This window comes from Ostrinia furnacalis, unplaced genomic scaffold, assembly GCF_004193835.3.
Source record: "Ostrinia furnacalis isolate ACB-3 unplaced genomic scaffold, ASM419383v2 OfSCF2303, whole genome shotgun sequence".
Classification (NCBI taxonomy): domain Eukaryota; kingdom Metazoa; phylum Arthropoda; class Insecta; order Lepidoptera; family Crambidae; genus Ostrinia; species Ostrinia furnacalis.
Genome location: NW_021132542.1, coordinates 235,773 through 250,039, shown reverse-complemented (window position 1 = coordinate 250,039; position 14,267 = coordinate 235,773). Strand labels below are relative to the sequence as shown.

At 34.6% G+C, this 14,267-nt stretch overlaps 2 protein-coding genes across 2 annotated transcripts; one reads left to right on the top strand and one right to left on the bottom strand.

The window, feature by feature from the left end:
- The first annotated feature begins 1,450 nt into the window (after nucleotides 1-1,450).
- Nucleotides 1,451-5,180, top strand: LOC114354972 (uncharacterized). The gene is made up of 2 exons (XM_028307594.1): nucleotides 1,451-1,677; nucleotides 2,047-5,180. The coding sequence occupies exons 1-2, from the start codon at nucleotides 1,545-1,547 to the stop codon at nucleotides 2,457-2,459; spliced, it is 546 nt and encodes a 181-aa protein (XP_028163395.1). The 5' UTR covers nucleotides 1,451-1,544; the 3' UTR covers nucleotides 2,460-5,180.
- Nucleotides 5,181-5,252: 72 nt separating this feature from the next.
- Nucleotides 5,253-13,964, bottom strand: LOC114354971 (gamma Soluble NSF attachment protein 1). Its single transcript, XM_028307593.1, has 8 exons — nucleotides 13,756-13,964; nucleotides 12,232-12,299; nucleotides 11,713-11,867; nucleotides 11,135-11,290; nucleotides 10,949-11,019; nucleotides 9,873-10,020; nucleotides 9,371-9,649; nucleotides 5,253-7,719 (listed from the first exon to the last, which is right to left on the bottom strand). The coding sequence occupies exons 1-8, from the start codon at nucleotides 13,806-13,808 to the stop codon at nucleotides 7,630-7,632; spliced, it is 1,020 nt and encodes a 339-aa protein (XP_028163394.1). The 5' UTR covers nucleotides 13,809-13,964; the 3' UTR covers nucleotides 5,253-7,629.
- Nucleotides 13,965-14,267: the final 303 nt, after the last annotated feature.

Below are 14,267 nucleotides of genomic sequence, written 5' to 3'. Positions count from 1 at the left end.
AAACCCCCTTACTAATAGATGACCCACGCTGAACTGTCCCACCAAACTCAATGACAGGGGGGCGCTACCATCGTTCAACTATAATGATTTCCAACATGGCAAAAATCGGAGATTGGTGGGACAGTTCAGCGTGGGTCATCTATAGGTACACAGTTGTTGATCACTGTTTTAAAATGACATTTCCATACTAAACGTCACTTTAAAACATTGATCAACGAGCGTGTAAGTTTTATTAGTAAGGGGAAAAGAAACCAGTCGAAAAGTGGTCGAAAAGCCCCTTTTTTGTATGGAGTTTTGACGGATTCGATTTTCGATTCGATCAAAAAGTGCGTTTTGTCTAGGGGGGCAGTTGCGTTTTGTTTTCGTTTGAATTAGCTGTCAAAGCGACACCGCGATATAGTCAATATAGTTCCAAAATACAACTGCCCCCCTAGACAAAACGCACTTTTTGATCGAATCGAAAATCGAATCCGTCAAAACTCCATACAAAAAAAGGGGCTTTTCGACCACTTTTCGACTGGTTTGCGATTATAATTTGCACTTTGTCTAGAGTTCTACACCCACTGTCCTATGCATGACATTGACAGTGGGGCGCCACCGTCAATACCGGATCGCTAGTTCCGATTTTTGCCATGTTGGAACCCTTAGTTGAATGATGGTAGCGCCCCCCTGTCATTGAGTTTGGTGGGACACTTCAGCGTGGGTCATCATTATTGATGAAGTTCCAAAATACTGAACTGTCCTATGCATGACATTGACAGTGGGGCGCCACCGTCAATACCGGATCGCTGGTTCCGATTTTTGCCATGTTGGAAATCATATAGTTGAACGATGGTAGCGCCCCCCTGTCATTGAGTTTGGTGGGACAGTTCAGCGTGGGTCATCTATACTCATTGCAAACGTTGTGATAGGGATAGAGACATGCAATTTTTGGTTTTACGAAGGTAATACGATAGAGAATAATACAAAGTAATAAAAACCACCGGTTATAGGGGCATTTTTTGGAGAAATTTATCAAATAACCAAAAAAACACGAATTTTTAAGCAGATTTTTGTCAAAAAGTATCATTTTTTATTATTTTTTGGCCTTTTTTGTGTATTTTATGTATTTTTTTAGTATTGCCTGTTATTTAGCATTATTGCTTTTTTTATTTTATCAGGATCTACCGCTTAGTTTAAAAGTTATTACGTTTTCTTTACAATAAGTAATTGGAAGAAAAAAAATTCTATAAAAAATTAAAAAAAAATCTCAAAAATTTTTTGACCCCTTTTTTGTCGATAAAAATAGGTCTAGTTTCATCTATTTTCATATGTACACTTTAACGTGACTCACACTGTATAGTCGCGGTGTAGAAAATATTTAGCGCAATCGGGGCCTAGGCTGTATAGTATGATGCCCTTGCCAAGAAGAATCGAACCAAAAAAAAATTTGCCAAACGCCAAACCAAACGAAAATGACACTTTCTGTGACAACAAAAATCGGCCATTGCATTGCCATTGATGAGTGTTTTTGTTTGTATTTAACACTTTTGTATTAATACAAAATGCCTAAAAATATTACCAGTGAAGTGCGTGAGATAATTTTAAAGGTGAAAGAGTTTATGGACGAGGAAAAGCGAATGCAAGTGCCTATAATTCCTCTCAGTAAAGTGTACGTAAGAGTTTCTGCGGCCACTGGTGAGCATTGCAGCAGTAATTTCTTGATAATTTTACGAAATGTAGCACTAAAAATTAACATTTACCTATTAAATTAATGATAAATATCCTGCGAGTAAAAAGCTGATAGTCCCGGGCACATTTATTGACTTACTTTCTGACTATTTGTCTTGTTGTATCTACTCACCAAGCTATATTTTTACGTGTTAACAACTAAGTTTAAAATCACTTTTGCTTTACATGAACTATAGTTCAGTCAGTGGCCATCATAGGTACAAATCCTAAACATAAATATCCACAAAATATTGTTGTATGGCATAACAAATGACTCATAATAAATGACATGCCTAAGTATAATGCACAACATCATGGCATATTTTTTGATTGCAGGTGTATCAGAACGTACAGTATTGAACATTGTAAAAGAAGCAAGACTGGTTGAGCAAGGTCTACTTGATCCAGAGACATTAAAGAAGTCCCCAAAGAAGAGAGTACGCACAAAAGGAAAAATTGAAGTTGATGAATATGATTTACAAGTAATTAGACGGAAAATACATGAATTCTATGCATTCAAGAAAGAGGTGCCTACCATTAATAAGCTGTTGCAGATCTTAAAAGATGAAATAAACTTCAAAGGTTCACGAGAAACATTGCGTAAAATACTCCGTAAAAATGGTTTTCAATTTAGAAAAACAAAAAATAACAAAGAAAAAGAACCTGTACCTGATTCGACATCAACAGTTCCACCTATGGTACCTCCATACATACACTCCATGTTCAGTCATAAAAATATTCAGTCTTAGTTTAGTACTCAAAATATCTGAAAACATGTTAGAATAAGTTAATGACATAAAAGATTTAAAATGATTCTCACATCTGACAAAATATTTTTGCTATACAGAAAATATTTTATCAAGTAAAGGTTTGTGATAAATCTTCAGAAGCTGATAGTCTGCAAGTTTTTGTTATTCTAATTGTATGCTGATTACTTTAATTATACAGTAACATAACAATTGATCAGCGTCTAATTTACAATGGTCATAGAGCTGTTGTTCTTATCTATAAATTTAAATTCATTTTAGAATAAACTATTTTAATCTACTGACATAATGTTTACAAATTGAAATTTTCTGCTAATTGGTGATAACCACCTTTTTAAAAACTAGAACATAAGTTTGACAATCTTTATTATACAAAGAATATAATTTTATTAATTTTTAAATGTATATGCTCAGTCACAAGCCTTTGATTGATGCCTATTATAAATTACATCTTAAAGTTTGTAGTACAGACTAATAAGTTCTGTGCCTGTAGTGTCGTATTTGAAAATCAAAAGTGTAAGGTGTAGTGACAATTTACCAACCACAACTAATTTTAACATTCAATAAGGTAGATTACAGTACATGCGGCATGCTAGTCATCCCAATAAATTATTTTTTTCTGCTTTCAGTTGTTGTGATTGTAACTTATGTAACGTAAAACAATAAATATATTTATGGTAGAATATACAATGAGCACATACAATCCAATATTTTGAGTGGCTATAGACTGACAAATTGATATCATATAACTAGACATAATAATAAGTAATAATATGCAATGCTGATTAAAATCTTATAATTATATTTACTTTCTTTGTTTATTATGAAAAAAAGATATTATTATGTGCAGCATATCTTTTTTTTATTACCAGTGAATTGAGGCCGTCAGCGCAAAAGTGGCCTAACCCACATTTTTCATATTCGTACTGATCTATTGCAATTTATTCAAAACCTAATAAATTTTGTTGCTAAAGCGGCCTATCCCAAGTTTCACCCTTAGTTAAGAGATGGGGCGTTGTAAACATTCTTTTTGCGCGCATTATTTTTGCCTACGAAGCAATATAAAAGTGGCCTAACCAAGTTTAGGCTCCATACTAATATGTTAAGCTTAGGCCACTTTTGCGCTGACTGCCTCAATTAATGTTTTAATAATTTGAATTTATTCATTGAAAGATTAATAATTTCGCTCTTTCTCTCTCCAGTGAAAACGGACAGAATTTAAAATGTATGATAGGTATAATGACAATTCACTTTTGGCTGCAATGCGAATGTTACACTTAAGTTTGTGTTTAATAGTTACTATTGTATGCTTTGCTAGCCTTAATTTACTTGTGTGTCAGCCTGGATTGATTTAAAAAACTTTTAAATATGATTGATAAAATCAACATTCTTATTACAACAAGAGAGATCTCGTCCTAGGAAAGTCGATCCATAATACATTGGTTTCGACGTAACCTCTTTTTACAATCACATTGACTGCTTTTTACTATCACATGCTGTTTACTAAAGTTTTAATATAAAAACTTCATTTTATCATAGTAATGTGACAATAAAGTAAAACATCACAATATGTACCTTATTCATAAAGTTTAAATATAATAAGATACGTCTACACAATGGCTGCCTCCAATGTGACATGGCCAGACTCTGTATTGGTCAGCGTTTGAGATACACAACCGTTATTTAGTCATTTTTAACAAGGGATTAAGTGACAATACTAAAAACAACAATACATCAAAGTGTCCATGTCCTATTACTGTCCATAATGTAACTATCTCATTCTCACTGGTCACATTTTAAGTTTTTAACCCCTGGTGCAAAAAGGGCTGTTATAAGTTTGACCGCAGTGTGTCTGTTTGTTGGCACCGTTGCTCTTAAACGGGTGAACCGATTTGGATGTAGTCTTGTGTTTGAAAGCAGGTTTTCTAGTGGCGGTGGTTCTTAGACATGTTTCATCAAAATCGGTACAGCCATTTCAATGTCGTCTCTTAGCTCTTTAGCGGTCAAACTAATAAGGGAGCGATTTTTTTAATTAGTAGTTATAACATCTATTCTTACTCAGCGGGGACCGCTGCCCAGCAGATTCAAAACTTTTGTACGACTCACTGTTACCATGACGTAATAGTCTCCAATGAGGTACCCTCTGTTCTTCTGTTTCTGTTGTTCGTCTGTTCTGTTTTCATTTTCTTCTGTTCTTCGGTTCTGAATGGCCTACCCTCAAATGATTTCCTATTCTTCTTCACTTCACATGTTTTGAACAGTGTATTATTATTAATTTTATATTAAGTGAAATTATTTAATACTGATCTAATCTGTATCATCACACCAATTATTTATTCATTATAATTAATATCTTTGTTGTCCTAACAGAAAAATTACCACACCCTTTTACTAACTCGGAATTTAAGAATGAAATTGCAAGTTGGTTAAAAAATTTACTTCTTCATGACTTCATCGGCGCGCCGATGAAAAGCCATTATTTTCATGGAAATATCGTGAAAAAATCGTGAATCTCTTAATTCCATAGATAAGCATCTTACTAATGACAAGCGTGTGGTGGTTTGAAGTACATAAGTGTATTTGTGTGCTGTGTAAGTAATTTTACTTGCTGCAGTCTCCACAAAGTGGATTGTTTTTAATTGTGACCTTTTAGTGACGAAAATAAATGTATCCTACATGTTTTAGTTTGTAATAGTGTAGAAATAGATATAAAAATAGAATGTATGTGTAAAATATGATATAAATAAAAATTCGTTTTATTGGATTCACATTTATTTCATTTATTCTGCTGCTTACATAGAATATAATTTTAATAACATGAATCACACAATGCTGTGAAGTAGGTACAGGGATTTTTAATGATTTTGTATGTTGTTCATACATCAAGTTACTTAGCGGAATACACTTAGTTGATATGGGCACGTAAGTATATTTTATTTATTATGAAATGCTATTTTTTTGCATAAAAAGGGTCATCTTCCTACTTTTCGCATAAATGACAAAACTTTTATAATCAAGTCATGTAGCCAATTACACTTTTAAACATGTGAATGTGACTAAATGATGACCCTAGATTATTTACTCTACCTACTCCAAATATAATATATATTGAGCCAAAGTGCTCAAAAGTAGTCTAGCGCATTACAATTTGCTAAAGATATCTCACTAACTTCATAGTTACTTCAAAATTATACTATACTCAATGTAATAGTTTTTAAAATTGTATCATTAGTTCCATACCCCCCTATATTTACAAGCCAACATACAACTTCACTTAATAGAAATTTAATTTAAAGACAAATTGAATGATAACTACAATAATTTTACTAAAGAAGTGACGCGGTAGCAATAATTATTATAGCATAGCTACGCATTTAGTCTAAAAAATATGAAGTTTAAAAAAGTATGTTACTTTATGTGAAGTATTTTTGAGCAACATAACAATATACTGTTAAAGGAATCATTATCAATTTTTTACTACAGGATTCCTGAATACAAATAGGAAATAAAATGGACGGCATCTACAATGCAAAAGTGAAGTAGGTTAGGTACGAGTAGGTTGATACAATAAAAATATATTTATCAAACAATAAAATAAAACCTTTCAAGTTAAATGTAACAATCTCGCACGATATAGTGTGTATATATATAATTTATAAACTTTATACTAAGCAACCATAATATTTATATTTGATATTATACATAACGTTTATATAATTATTCTTAAATACAAATAGGTAGGCAACTCCTAAACTACGTAAGCAAAATAACCAGCAAACTGTAGCATTTGCCGGACTATTCGGAAAATAATAGTAATAGGTCTACCAGAATATGGCATGATATCTTCATAACCATTTGTTATTTTTGTGAAAATGTCGAAAAAGCCACCTAACTACATCTCAAACGAGTTAATAGGTAATATTGTTTTCAATTATTGCGATCCGCGTAGCTCGATGGTGCCGCAGTATAAACTATTGCAGTATTGCGAGCCACAGTACAGTTGATGTCGCACGGAAAATATTCGCTAAAAATTCCACTTTCGTTTGTATTTTTTTTTTAGTGGTTAACACGTTTATGTAGATCAAAAACGAGATCTCTTGTAAGTGAACTACCTGTCCTTATGATTAAATTCTTTAAACCGAAGAATGAGTCTGGATAATCGGATATCCGGATAATCGAAGCTCGGAAAATCGAGATTCTACTGTACTTATTTTTCAAGAAATATTTCCCTATGTTGTTGCTACATTCTTCATGCACAGACCTAAAATGTATATTCGTACTTCCAGTTAATTAATATTAAAATCATAAATAAAAACTAAACGGTATCAAGATCGTAAAACAACAAAATTTCTTTTCCCCATTTGCCATGAGATTCTGGTAGACCTAACCACCATAACCTTATACGTCAACAAGCCTTCTATAATTAAACTTATAGCAATGGCAATAAATAATTTACGCATATATTCCATCAATCCTTAGCGAAGATGCCAATGTTGAAAAAAATGATCAATAGTTTTTACTTCTTTGCCAATAGTACTTAATCAATAGAACAAAATGGTATTCATTTTGCTTTCTAATTTACTCATAAGGCTGGCATTGCCACATCACCAATCCAACATTAAGCTACGTCGCTTATGCCCTACTAAACAGGGTCTTCATTCACATTTTTCATTATTGCTCTTGGAATACAAACGTAGCGAAACTGTGCCGCTTACGTAAAAAATATATACCTTATTTAATAGTAAACACAAAGAACGATTTATGAATGACACATGAAAAATGCGAAAATAAGTAGATTCCTTTATTTACTAAAATCGATGTCTAGTATAGCTTTCTTAAAAGTAATGAATACAATACCTTAATCTAAATGCAGAAAGCTTGAGTTTGAAGCAGACGACATTTTGGTTCTCTGCAGCAATCTGGGAGCGATAACTAGCTTAGTTGTTAAGAGATAAAGTTCAAAATGACTAACAAAGAAGTCCAAGTACTACAATTAATTAACATTAGGCTGACTAAAAACCATTTTGATCATAATAATGGCTACTTATAACAACAACACTACGCCCCATAATAATGGCCACTCATCTCGTTTATACATATTGTGCATATAGCAACATACAGAATCCAATATAGACTTTTACAATCTTACATCTTAACATAATCCGTCTTCGTCGTCGGCCTTCTTGTTGTCATACGTAACTGCCTCGTACGGAGACTCTTCTTCTCCATCCTCCGAGTATTTCTAGTAGAAATAACAATTAGCGTTCAGTATGATTTATTTATTTTAAACTTTATTTTTTTAACTTGCACTTTTAAACTGGGACGTGTAAAAGTGCTTTTTAAAAGCCTATTTGCAAAAATAAATGAGTTTTATGAGTTTTTTTTATTGCACAAAATATCAAAGTACAAAAAGCGTACTTAACCCATTTAGACCTACCGTACCCTATGTGGTACGGTATCTTTTTGAAAATATTTTGATGTACCAAACTGTCGTTAATTTTTAAAAATGATTGTGACAGTAACCTTAAAGTTATTATTTTACATAAACATATTTAAAAATATGTTTTAACGAGTAATTTCGGAAATATTTTATGAAATTCCTCGACAGAAAACAAAAAAAAAAATTGCAATGTATTCAAGAAGGTATATTTCTTATTATTTATGGTAAATTATGTTATTTATCAATTTCATTTAAAAAATAGAGTACAATAGATATCATGACTACAAAAAAATATATTATTGAGATTATTTTTATACGGTTTATTACAGTCTAAAATAGGTGTACCGTATAAGGTACAGCAGGTCTATGCATGAGCAAATCATGTGAGAAAATATAGTTTATTTTTTATTATTTTTATTAGTTTTAAGCTATTGATGCTTCACTATATTGCCACAACTCATAAAAAATTTGATAATTTCAGCAAACATAAAGCAATATTGGTATTTTTCTACTGCTGTCTTGTCAGATGACCGCTAATGATGATCAGACTGATGAAAATTCAGGCGATAAAGATAGTGTCAATGTAAATAATTACCCACAGAGTTTTCTTCGATGGATTTGCTGAGTTTCCATCGTCGTGTTGCTAAATGCGATTATGAATAGCACTAAACGTAACAAGTCAGAAGAAGCTAGGTCTTCTTCAGCTATCCTCACTTACTTCGGAAAAGGTAGAAAAAAGAACCAAACGTGGTTAGTATCACACAAAACGTCTTACAAGATGTGCCAGGTATGATACTGGTGATTTTGTGATTTTATTTTTATTTTATTTCATACAAAAATAAATAAAAGCCTTCTTTAAACAATGAGTATGTTTTGCATGCTTATAGACCTACTGTACCCTATATGGTACGGGCTCCCCACGGCCCCCTATTTATGGATTATTTTTTTAAATATTTTTTTCATACTTTTTATGCTTCCCTTTGTTAGTTTTTGCTGAAAAATCAAATTTTATTTACAAAAATAATTATCAGTCTAAATGGGTTAATAAGGCAATATTTTGCAGTCAACCATTGGGACAAGGAGAATCGACTTATTCTAAAGAGCTTCCTCGATGTGGATAAAAAAATGCAGAAAATCCACGAAATAGATGCGTAGTATTCTATGCTTACGAGCAAAAGTATGGAATCACATCTTTATGTTCCGAGCGATCTTAAGAACTGAATGACCATGTATTGTATGTATCTATGGTGTCAATTTTAAGTTTATAATATCACCTCTTAAATGGTATCATTCTTAATGGTACCAGCTTTCTATGAGTCATTTAGTTCTTATGATCGCTCGGAACAAATAGGGTGTTTCCATATTTTTGCTCGCGAGTGTATTTTACCTACGCGTGAGAATGTTCTAAGTAAAAACATGAAATTCTGAAACCAGCAATGAATAAGAAACTTACCGCAGCGCCGCTGCAAGACGGCGCCGGGCCGGCCGAAGCCGCTACGTTGGCGCTGACGTAAGACGGCGCCGCGTTCTCACGGACCCCGGCGCTCGGAGCCGGCTCAATGCCCTCGGGCAGCGGGACCGTCATGGCCAATCTGGAGTATTCCACATCCATGCTCCTAATGAAAGGCGACGAAAGCGCGGCCCTGGCCCCCGCGCGGTCCTCCTCGTCGTAAGCTTGGAGCAACTGCTCCAGAGTAGTGGACTCGGCCGCCTCGCAATTGTTGCCCCACTCCTGCATACACACGGCGCGTCAACATTGCTATTACGTTTCTTGTAGGAAACATTGCGCGAGCATTCAGTTTGTTAACAATCCGTTAGATGTCTAGACAAAAGAAAGAAAAATCAACCAATTATGCCTATTGTCGAAGTCATTTATCTTTACTTTGATTTGCAATCAAGATTAAAGCAATTTCACACTATCAACTAAAACCAACCTTGTAGTTTCATTGACTAACCTTGTAAGCCTTCTCAGCAGCCACCGGGTCTCCCCTAGCGAGCTGGACTATCACAATGGCGACCACGAGACGGCCGACCGCACCGTAGTTGCCGTGCTCCAAGTTGTACCCAATCTCACGCCTCAAGCTGTCCACGGCTTGGTCAAACCTTCAAAAAGGGTATTTTAATACTTATGCCAAAGCGTAAAACTTAAACCACATTATAAAAAAAGTTTGAAAACTTCTCACTTCCAGAGCTTTGTTTTATAAGCAAAATTGCAAAAGATATAAATGTATGTACAGTCGCGGAATGAAAAGGTTCGTCACCTTAGTGTCGGTTTTCGCTTGCACTAGGTACTGTAAGAGTCAAACCTGCCAACATAACAGTGCAAGAAACAGTGCCGCTAACATTTAAATAAATATGACGTTTGCTAACGAATAAGGTTTTGCTTGTTTATTTTTCTATCCCATCAGTGCAATGCAATGATGACATTGACCAATTGACAATAGTTTTTTTTATTTAAAAGAAATAATAATGGCAGGTTGAACCAACAAGAAGGTTTTAGTTTATCAATCATAATAATCTTCTTGACAAGATAATTCGTCAAACAACTTTGATCTGAATAATTTTGAACTTTACTGACGAACAGTTAAAGATTATTTTCTCTAACTCGAGATTATTCTGTAACATAGTTTCAAAAGGTAATAATATGTGCTCGCGATTCGTTGAAGGAATCAATTTGAAAACTGACGAACCTTTTCATTCCGTGACTGTACATAAAACAGTAGTATCCTGTAAATCAGTCTTTCCCAAAGTGGGCGATAACGCCCCCTTGTGGGCGCTGCAGGCTTAAAGGGGGGCGGTAAGAGACCCAGAAAAAAATAATCGGGACGTTGTGTAGAGGCTTGTGAGGCGTCATCTACTAGGAGGACTCTTAGACACCAACTGAGCTCGACTCGACTACAAAAATGGGGGGCGCTAAAAAATAATTTATTCTCAAAGTGGGCAGTAGATTAAATAAGTTTGGGAACCGCTGCTGTAGATTGTTAAGTTCGGTCGTATTTTATTGTTCAATAATCGAATCGATCATACTTACAGTTCAAGACGGGTAAGTATCCGAGAAGACTTGCGCATATATTCCGCACCTTGATGTTGACTACTCTCGGTCTGAAAAACAACTAGAGGTCAAACAATTTCTTCTCATAAATCTAAGTTTAGCCGACAAATTAATGTACCTATAGAGCTGTCCACTAAAAGGTTTAATTAATAATGACATACTTACCGACGACACATCTGCCGCCATCTGATATAATTTAACAGCTTTCTCTGGATCATTCTCCTCCAGAATCTTGGCTGCCTTCTCAAGCACGCCGGCACCAGCGTCTCCTGACCCATATTGTTGATAATACGTAGATGCATCCGAAGCCATTGTAAAAATCTACGCCAATAGGTATACATTTATTAGAACAAAATCAAAATTAAAACATAACACGAGAAAGAACTGATATATGTAGAAAAGGACTAACATATGTACCTTTTAGAGCTGAGGAAAGGGCTTATTCCACTATTCCCCATTGTAACAAAAAGTTCACTAAATGAATAGTGGAATAAGCCGAGGAAAGTACTTTTGAGAAATAAATAGTAAACTGTATTTTGATTAATGGAAGAAACTGGTAGAGTGCTGATCAAGTACAACCCGATCGAGTTAACTGCGTACTTCGCTGGATTGCAACTCTCCCTCCCACTTACCCGCTGACCTCGCTGCGTTCGCCCTATCCGTTCTAGAACGTAGATGTGACGTCACGACCGCCAGTTGCGCAGTTAACTCGACCGGGTTGTAGCCTTTTGAAAGGAACATACCTCATCGGCGGCACACGTTTCTTTGCAAGCCATCATTGCCGTCTCCAAGCACTTGCCGGCATGGAACAACGCATTATTCCGTATGTGACATTCCGCCGCCTTCGCGTAAAATTCTTTCACTTTTTTTTGGTCACGCACAATTCTATAGCACTGAGCTGCAAAGAAAATATGATACTTGTATTGTTATTATTCCAGGAGTATATTGCAACAATGCAATGTCGAAATCAATAAAGGACAATTCATCACATCTTAGTCACTTTTAAAAACGAAACAAGGTAAGTGTTGTAGGAGATAACAATATTTTTGCATGGAAATTTACAGGGGGGTTCCAGCTGGCTTACGTGTACAGAAGCGCACGCGTGGCATTTGGTCCACTGTCCATGCTCCGTATGGAGGATGCAAGATGTATGTTTGAAGACATACAGTAGGTACTTTACGCTAGGTTCCCTATGTGCCAATATATTGACCGTAAGGGATTTATCGGTAAAACGAACATACTATGAAGAAATAAATACTTACCTGCTTGAGTAAACGCATCTGCGGCAGAGTCATAGTCAGGCTTCCACCGAAAAAAAGTCGACTTCAATCTGTAAAATAGAACAGTATTAATTAATTTTCCTCTGATTTTGAAACCAGTCAAGTGTGAGTTGGGTATGTCTTCCATATTAAAACCAGCTTTTCTATTTGCCATCTTCCAATTTGCAAAAAGAGACCACATTCTTTCTAAAATATAGCTAATATACCTTTATTAATCCATAAGATTGTAAGTTAGCATGTAACTGAATACAAGAATTCGAAAACTCATAGGAAGTGACTGCATGTACATACACATGCATGAAAGGCTAAGGTCTGAAATCATCATATCAAATAACATGCCTATCATTGACTACTGCAACAAACTCTATTGATTTGATAGTGTTCATAGTGTCATTTGTGGGAGTTGTATCCGGGTATGTTGCTTCAGGCACTTTTAACAGATTTGTAGCATAGTAACAAAACATCCATGGTTAGAATAACTATCAAAGTGAAAAACAAAGCAAATCAATAGTTGGCATCATTTGTCTGTAAAATCAAAGTTGATCGGCCTGATCGTCACTTACCATCAGGTGAGATACAAGCCAAGAGCTTCCTCGCTGTGGATAAAAAAAAAACAACAAATCCATTGGACCAACCTGACCTTTTTTGGCTATATTTGCAATATATTTTGTTTGATATAAGATTTGAAGAAAGAAAAAAGACTAAAACTAGCAAAATCAGTCAGCCTTGATTGTATGCTTCTGTGGTCCAGGGCTAGGACAGTGGAATATTTCAGACTTGAATAAATATAATTTTCCAAAAAAAAAATTTAAAATTCTTTATTATATCTGAGGGCATGATTAGTTAGTTCGACAGAGAACTATGTATGAAGCATTTATTGTAAATCTTGTTTATGGTGCTTTATTTAGTCTTAACACCTGGATTAAGATAGCCATTGTTGTAACCTACATAAGGCTTCCTGCTGTTGCTTTACTTAATTCATTTTTGGTTTGATCATTCTAAGTACCTATACCATATGGCCATATGGCTAGAGGGCGAATAGGACATGACAAAATATTTCTTATTATGAGGCAGCAACAAAAATGGCTTTTTAAATTCAACTTCCTAAAAAAGTAAAAACGTTAAAACAAAATGAGCACCTTAACACTCAGATGTGTCAACAAGCCAAAAAATTGTGATTTTAGTCCCCTGAGTTTATTGTACAGGCATTTCATACTACACTAAATCATTACAATATTTTATATGGATTGACTAGACCTCAAAATGGTATAAACAAAGAAAAACAAGGTAGTAGATGGATAGTGTTAGGTATTGCTCAAATTATCATCTGCTTTCAAATGACTGCAATTTAATGTAGGTACAATTTGGACATTCATCTACAAAAACACTAACTTCAAAACTGAACTTATGTGTTGTTGTATGTATACATTTGCTAAGCCCTAACAATATGTTGACAAAAACCAATATTTACTGAAGTATACCACGTAATACTATTAAAATACTTACGCCTTCTCAGCATTTTTGATATGATTTTCAGCTTGTTGAATTTTATCAGCCATTGTGATTAAGTATATTATTTGCAATGTATAATTACCCTTTCACAAATTATGATACCAAACTGACGGATGGTATAATCACTACTGAAAAATCAATACTACATGTACCTAATCGCTTTCAACTTCAGCAACAAGCACAAGCAAACCACAAATGTCGCGGATAAGTGTTTGTCTGACAAACGGCCTACTTTGACAATGACAAACTTTGTCATTGTCAAAGTAGGCCGCAGGGTACGGAAACTTCCATACTACGATCAAACTTGCTTCCAAACAGCGACTTCAGACGATAAATTCCTCAGATCATAGAAAGAGAATAGATTGAAGTCGCGCGTAACTACAACGAGAACCAGCAGTGTTGCCAGTCGGGTCTAGTCAGAAATTACCATAGAAATATAAAAAAGTAACCTTTTTGAATAAAAAGTAAATATTTTCATTTTTTTCTTAATTAAAATATATTTCAGA